The sequence below is a fragment of the Eptesicus fuscus genome, chromosome 5 (assembly GCF_027574615.1).
Source record: "Eptesicus fuscus isolate TK198812 chromosome 5, DD_ASM_mEF_20220401, whole genome shotgun sequence".
Taxonomy (NCBI): Eukaryota; Metazoa; Chordata; class Mammalia; order Chiroptera; family Vespertilionidae; genus Eptesicus; species Eptesicus fuscus.
Window position 1 is genome coordinate 22503784 of NC_072477.1, and position 7637 is coordinate 22511420.

Sequence of the window (7637 nt, forward strand, 5' to 3'; positions counted from 1 at the left end):
TATTCCCAATTTGCAGACAAAGAAATGGAGACGTTTCTGAAAAGTTGAGTAGCCAAGTCAAGGTCCCACCTCTGGCCAGTGGTAAAGGCAGGTTCTGAGGCAAGTCAGACTGCAGAACCCGGGCTCTTAACCCCTTCCAGTCCTGCATCCGGCGCCCTGGCCTCAGTGTCTGTCTGTCTTGTGCTCCCAGCAGGCTCTCTGAGGACTGCCCAGCTGGCCCAGATTCCCTCTCCTGGAACTGCCCCCAGAACCATGGAGAGTCTGAGTGAGCTGCAGAACCCGCTGCTGCCTCGGAGCCCCGCCCACCTCCACCGCCCCTACCCCTACCCAGAGGCCTCACCCAGCTGGTCCTGCCAGGAGAAGCTCTACTCCTTCCTCCTAGGAGGTGCTGACCCTGCTCGCGCCCACCAGCTCCTGGACCCAGGGTCCCTGCAGCTGGCCGTAGAAGCCTGGTACAGGCCTAGCTGCCTCCTGGGGAGGGACAAGGTCAAGGAGCCCAGGGCAGGCAGCTGTGAGACCAGCTTCACAGAGAGCAGGGAGCCCCAGGCTGGGCCCACAGAGTGGTCCGCAGAACCTGGCCAAGCAGAAGAGGATGTTGCCATCCAGACTGTGTCCTATGGGGTTCAAGAGGAGCTGCAGGGACAGGAGGACGACCAAGAGGAGGAGGAGGTGGGTACATGTATTTAAAACACAGATTCCCAAGCCCACCGCCAGGTGTTGAGATTAATTAGGCCTGGCTTGGGGTCGCACCTCCCCGGGGCACTTTGACACAACTGCTACCCACATTTTGAGAAACACTAGCTTGGGTTGACTACTTAATTTTTAAATAGCATGTATTGTTCCTGTTTTCTTAATTATATAAGTAATACACAGTTAATGCAGAAAACCACTGGAAGATAACATTATTGTTGTGGGTTGATCTTCTAGTCATTTTTTATTCATGTTTTTATCCCATCCGAGTCCCCAGGAGAGATCTTGCAGAGCCTAGTTTTTAACTTGATTTTTCTCTCTAAGCAACATATTTAGTGTTGCTCCACATAATGTCATCTCTTTACCAGGTGATTTTAAAGGGTTACATGGTATTCCTTGGTCGATATTCCATCACTTCTTAAGTCAACCCCCTGACCGTTGGGCATTGTGATTGTTTCCAATCTTTCACAATTACTATCCGGTGCCGAACATGCCTGTACATACATACTGACATTCTTTCCTGTGATAAAGCCCTACAGATGGAATCAATGGGTCATTGTTAAGGTTTTTTGGTAGAGGGCACCGAGCCCGACCTAGACACTTCCATCGGAACAGCAGAGAACCACATCCTTGCCGCTGGGCGATCCGGGGCCTGGTCACAAACCTGACCCGTGTTTTGCAGAGTGACGCAACCTCGACAGAGAGCGAGAGTGAAGACAACTTCCTCACGCTGCCCCCCAGGGACCACCTGGGGCTCACCATCTTCTCCATGCTCTGCTGCTTCTGGCCACTGGGCATCGCCGCCTTCTACTTCTCCCAGGGGGTAAGAGCACGCAGGGCCCAGGCCCTGGACTCTGGCCCCCTTCCTCCACTGCAGGGCTTGGCAGAAGCATTTGCAGGAGGGGGCCAGGGGCCTGGTGGGCTGGGGCAGTTTGGCTGGGCATGGGGATGCCCCCGTTCATCAGCACCTCTCTCTCCCTAGACCAGCAAGGCCATCTCCAAGGGGGACTTCCGCCTGGCCAGCACCACCTCCCGCAGGGCCCTCTTCCTGGCCACACTCTCCATCGCCGTGGGGGCCGGTCTCTATGTGGCTGTGGTGGTGGCTCTGGCAGCTTACATGTCCCACAATGGCCATGGCTAGTGGCCGGTAGGGTCTAGCATCCTGACTCCCCTGCTCCGCTGGAGGGGGCCGCGGGGCTTGAGGTTGCAGACTCTCTGGAAAGCCCTGGCCCTGAAGACAAGTCGTGAGGTGGCTTGTTTGGGGACGCCTCCCGGGCTGCAGCCTGCAGGGCTCAACCTTCACTTCCTCTTGTCCACTGCTCCTGGCCCCAGAGCAGGGCCAGGGGCACCACTCTCCAGCCCGCGCTGTGTTGGGAAGCAGGAGAGGGTAGTGCTGCCCATCACACCAACCAGGCAGGCCCCACCTCTGGCTTGATGCCAGCTTGGAGCTCAGCCCATTCTGCCCACTCCCCAGAGTGTCTCTGCCCTCAGGCAGCCCACTACCCAACTCTGCCAACCTCTCCACAGAGAAAGAGCAGGAGGTGGCAGGGAGGGAAAGGGATGCCTGGCGGACAGGAGACCTGACCCAGTCCTTTCAGCTCATAGGAGTCTCTACCCTGGGGACAGCCTGGGCTTCCCCAGTTCCACCATCTGGCCTCCTGATGCCCAAACCCAGCCAGCCAGGCGGGAAATACACGGAGACATAGGGGCCCCTTGCTCTTTCTGGCTCTGGATGGTGCTTATCCCTCCTGAGGGCTTGTGAGACACCATGGATTCTAGATGGGGGAGTCCCAGGCATGTAAACTCTGCACCAAGACCAGGTTCTTGGAGCTCCTCTGTGCAGGAGCAAAAGGCAGATGTGATGACAGGGGTCCTGAAATATTGCCGGACCTCTTGGGGCTCCACACTCTGCCCCTGGTCCCTGCTCCCATCATCCTTTTCTGGGCTCCTCCTGGGGAGATGGGGGCTAGAGGGCACCATCCCAGGTAAATGGAGAGAGAGTGCTATCAGCAGCCCACCAGCCAATGAGCTCAGGGCCTTACATCCTATGGAAAACCAGCGAGGAGAAGCCCCACTGAGTATAGTGAGTTCGATGAAGGAGTGACACAGGGCTGGCATGACTGAGCAGCCAGCAGGGATCAGGAAGGCTTCTTGGAGGAGGTGTCCCTTTGGCAAGGTCTAGAAGGATGAGGAGAAGCTATCTAAGGGATTTGCTTTCCCATCACCCTTAGTATTCCTGGGCAGGGATGTGACAGGAGCACGTGGGCTGGAACCAAATTGCAATCATTTCTGAGGGCTCCACCAACTCAGAGAAGAAGGTTGGGCCTGTCTCTCAAAGACCAATGCTGTTTTCCCACTTCTGAACGCTGGAGGTCAGTGGTGGGCCCCTGATCAGCCTTGGGGCTTCTTTGCTGATGCCCCCACTCAGAGTTGCTCTCACACCCCAGCAACTAGGGATCATCCAGAATTTTGGAGACATACAGGCAGGCAGGAAGGCAGCACACTGGAAGGCAAGCCTGTCAGGGCTCAAGCTATAAGGCCTCCTTGCGCGTGATCTGGGGCTCTGGTCATTCCCGGGCCCCATCCAGAGCCTGGGACTGTGGATCCACCGCTGACCACCTTGTCCTGCCATCTACCCTCACCCCAGGTGTCACCCAGCCCTCCATTCCCTGCATCCCTTGAGGTCCCACAGGCCCAGGATCAGCAGTTTTAATGTCCCATATTGTGTATATTTATCCTTGTAATAAACATTTCTGTAACACCTGGTGCCTGGCTCCACTTTCGCCTGTGTCCCATCCTTCCCCACGCCTGTCTGCTGCTCCTGCCCCCAGCGGCCTTCCTGAGAGGACAGGCTCCCATCTGGGCCTGACTCCTGCCCTCTGTGGGGAGGAATGGTCATGGTGTACTCTGGCTCCCTGGCCGCCCGGGCCGCCCCCTCTGGGTTGAGTTTCAGTTGCTCACAGCAGCAATTTGCTTGAGAGCATTGAGACTGCCTTCCTCTCCTGTCTTCTTCCTCACTCCCCTGTTGTGCTTCCTGGGGTCATCTCTCAGTAAACTACCTGCAATTGAATCTTTGTCTCTGGGTCAGCCTCTGTGGGACCCAAACCAAGACACAACACGCATGTACACATATATTAGCATAGATGTGCATACATGTGCACGTGCCTGCACATATGCACACACATACATGCAGGCACAGGCGTGCAGTCACACGCGCACACATGTGCACATACACACGGGGACACATGCACACATTCAGTGCGTGCCCTTTCAAGGGGTGGAGAAGACGTGGGTGGTGACTGAGGAGTCTTCCCAGGCCTGCCCGCTCTGCGGTCATCACATCACCAGCCTGGCTGGGTCCCGGAATGGACAGTGGGCAGTGCACACTCCAGTCCAGGCCCTGCTCGGGTGGGCAGGCTGCCTCACAGCCAGGACAATTCCCGCCTCCTTCCCACCCCTTCAGAACAGGGCTCCAGGCCTCCAGAAAAGGGAGAAGCCAGTGATCTCCTGTGTTCAACTTAGTCCCGCTACCTCCTCCTTTTCACCACCCCCTCATCCCTCAGCCCCAGCTGCAAATTCAGGCTCTCCAGGAGAACATGGAACCAGAAACAAGCTTCTAGGGGCTTCTCTCCTGCAGCCCCTAGGAGGGGCCATCCTGTTCAGTCCTGCAGCACAGGCAGGGCCCCCTCCCCTGTCATGGTGAGGCCTACCCCTGGGCATGCCTGGGGCACTGGAGGCCTCCTGCCTCCCAGCTCTGCCTGTGCCTCACCGCCTGGGGCTCCTGGGAGGCACCAGGGCTTGCAGTTACCCCCCTGGAGGCTGGCTCCGCTGGCTGGCAGAGAAGCTGGGGGGAGGAAGGGTCCCCCAGGTAAAGGTGCCCTTGATGAGTTGCAGTGCCAGCACATCTGTGCAAATATTACCAATTATTTTTCTCACTATAAACACCCAGCAGGAAGTCAGGGAAGCAACCAACCCAAACTGTTTAAAATAGAAACTGAAATTGCTGCACAGGGATGTCGGGGCAACCGGCCGAGCAGGGGCTCTGCACCAGGACTCCCCACCAGCTGCCCTTACATTGCACCTGCTCCAGCCCTGGCCGGTGTGGCTCGGGTGGTTGAGCGATGTCCCGTGCACCAAAAGGTCACGGTTTGATTGGTTTGATTCCCATCAGGGCACACGTCCAGGTTTCGGGTTTGGTCCTGGTCCAGGGTGTGTATGGGAGGCAACTGATTGACGTTTCTCTCTCACATCAATGTTTCTCCCTCTCCCTCTCCGTTCCTCCCTCTCTGGAATCAATACAAAAACATATCTTTTTAAAATTGCACCTCCTCTGGTTTCCCCCGCTCTGCAACCCCCCCCCTCAACCTCCTCCTTCACTGGCAAGGTGGAAAGAGAGGGAAATCGGAGAGCCATTTCCTGGGCTAGCCAGGCCTGAGCCCCAGCCAGAGGATAGGAAGGGGGTGTGCAGAGGCAGGGGTTGGTGGCCCAGTTGTCAAGGACGTGAATCCTAAACATGGCAGCAGGAAGGAACCGGGGAGGTGATCTAGTCACAGTCATCCATGCTACAGATGAGACAGCCGAGGCCCAGAGAGGGAGGGGAGTTGCCCACTGGCACCCAGCGATTTAGGAGCCAAGCCCGGGCTCTGCCTCCCTGGCCCTGGAGTGTCTGAGCTAGACTGGTGATGTCTCTGCCTGCCATGGAAACCGAAAACCCAGGGCAACAGCTGCGGCAGGGTGAATATTAACACACGCAGCCTTCCCCCTGCTTCAAAGGCTTCCCCGCCGGCCCCTCCCAGGGCTGATGCCTCCTTTTGGTGGCATGGCAGGGGTGGGCTGCAGGGTGAGCACCTTGCCTGCCCCAAACTCACAGCAGCCCCCACCACCACCACGCGCTCTCCCCTCCCCTCTGTGACAGGGGGAGGCGCTGCTCTGTGAGGTGGGAGGCCCACGGAGGCGCTCAGATGTTCTGAACAAAAATTAAAAGTCCTCATGCAGCCCATCTGCATTTCCAAATTCTTTCAACCTCCATCCCTTGAACTGCTTTTACCTCTCTCTCTCTCTCTCTCTCTCTCTCTCTCTCTCTCTCTCTCTCTAAAGAGCCGAGAGGGCTTCAAAGCCAGCTCTGGCTTCATGAAGAAACACCAAAGAAAGAAATCTCTGGAGGGCAGGGTGCCCTGAGAGGCATCCAGAAAGGGGACAGAGGGGACACTGGGCATGTGTGTGACAGTGGCGGGAGCAAAGGGGAGGTGGGGCAAGGGCAGGCTCCACTGACAGAGCAACTTCAATACACGAAGCACCTTCACTCCAGCCCTCTCTACCACTGAGGCAGGTTCCTGAACCCATTTTACAGAGAGCAAGACTGAAGCCGCCAGGGCCCTCTTTCCTCCTGGTTCCACAGCTCAGTGAGGGGTCCCAGGGCCTCTAAGCGCCGGCTATGGCCCACATCCCACCTGAGGCCAACTCCAGGCCATTGTCACTCCTTTATCCTCTCCAGCCCTGTCCTAACACTTGCGCCCCGAGCTGGCCGGGAGACGCAGCCTAACCCAGTGGTTGAAAGCAGAGTCTGGAGCCAGGCTGCCTGGTTCAGATCCTATCCCCCGTGTTTTCCCATCTGGCATGGTGACGGTGACTACTGCACAGGGCTGCTGTGACCTTACATCATTAATACTTGGATGGCTCCTGTAACGGCATTGGGTACCTAGTAAGTGCTATGTGAAACACATGTCTAATTATCTCCCGTTGACCACCATCACCCCTTCCACAGCCAGAGAGAGAGATTAACCTTTTGCACTCGGATGTCGAGTGTGACTCGACGCGGTTAGCATCGGTAGCAGCTCTTTATACTCTTTGAATGTATCAATAATTTGAAATATAAAAAAATCCAAATAAATAAGTTTGTATGAAAAGAAACTCCAGTTTTTTTATTCTACTGCCGCGCTTTGTAAAATCTGGGGTATTTAAAAAATTAAATCCCGAGTAGAATAAAGGAATCGAGAAAAAAGCAAGCGAGTGCAAAGGGTTAAAGCCAAAACCCCAGTGCATCACACCGGGACCCTGCTGAGCTCTCAGCCAATCCCTGGTAGCAAGCTGAAGGCATGCATTGTCTCACGTGTTTCCCCTGCCTGGAATTCCCTTATCTCAGTGGTCGGCAAACTGCGGCTCGTGAGCCACATGCGGCTCTTTGGCCCCTTGAGTGTGGTTCTTCCACAAAATACCAAGTACCCTAATTAAGTTAATAACAATGTACCCACCTATATAGTTTAAGTTTAAAAAATTTGGCTCTCAAAAGAAATTTCAATCGTGCTATTGATATTTGGCTCTGTTGACTAATGAGTTTACCGACCACTGCCTTATCTGCCTCCATTCCCCACCTTTCCTCCAAAATGGTAAAAATCTTCCAAGACACAGTTCCAGAAAATCTCATCTTCTCTATTCCAGACAACACTCCCCGCCCCTGGCACCCTGGTGCCAAAACCTTGTAGAACTACCCACCCTCCTTCATGAGCCACCACCACACCCATTCAAACCTTTGCTCCTCTGAGGAGGGGGCTTTCTATAGACTTTCAACAGGGACTCACTGAGCATATCGCTGAGAAAGAAGTGACTTGCCACACAGCTGGAGAGGGCAGGGGTCAAAATGCTATCTCCCTCAGAGGGGAGAATCACCCATGTCTTCAGGGAGATAGGAGCAGGGATGGGGCGCCTAGCGGGGAGGTCCTTTACAATTCTGAGGAGGATGAAAGAGATGGAAGGGCGGACCCCTGCGGTGCCCAGCCTGGTGGCATCTGAATGGGGACAGACTGCAGAACTCTTAGATGTCTCCTCCCGCCTTTCATCTGGGATGCCATACAGACCCACGTTCTGGTGGACCCAGGTCTGCGCTCTGTAGGAAATTATAAACAAGGAGACAAAAGGGGGACAAAGGTGGCTGCCTGCTCCTTGTGTCC

At 55.6% G+C, this 7637-nt stretch overlaps 1 protein-coding gene across 1 annotated transcript; it reads left to right on the forward strand.

The window, feature by feature from the left end:
• Window positions 1-252: 252 nt before the first annotated feature.
• On the forward strand, window positions 253-1831 carry SYNDIG1L (synapse differentiation inducing 1 like). Its single transcript, XM_054715462.1, has 3 exons — window positions 253-669; window positions 1373-1513; window positions 1673-1831. Exons 1-3 carry the CDS (start codon window positions 253-255, stop codon window positions 1829-1831), a joined length of 717 nt encoding a protein of 238 aa, XP_054571437.1.
• The last annotated feature ends 5806 nt before the right edge of the window (window positions 1832-7637 follow it).

What these genes read in the sequence shown, in the direction of transcription:
- SYNDIG1L (XM_054715462.1), top strand. Translation starts at nt 253, where the DNA reads ATGGAGAGTCTGAGTGAGCTGCAGAACCCGCTGCTGCCTCGGAGCCCC. An exon ending in ACGACCAAGAGGAGGAGGAG is followed by an intron (nt 670 to 1,372) that starts GTGGGTACATGT and finishes CGTGTTTTGCAG; the next exon opens with AGTGACGCAACCTCGACAGA. An exon ending in CCTTCTACTTCTCCCAGGGG is followed by an intron (nt 1,514 to 1,672) that starts GTAAGAGCACGC and finishes CTCTCTCCCTAG; the next exon opens with ACCAGCAAGGCCATCTCCAA.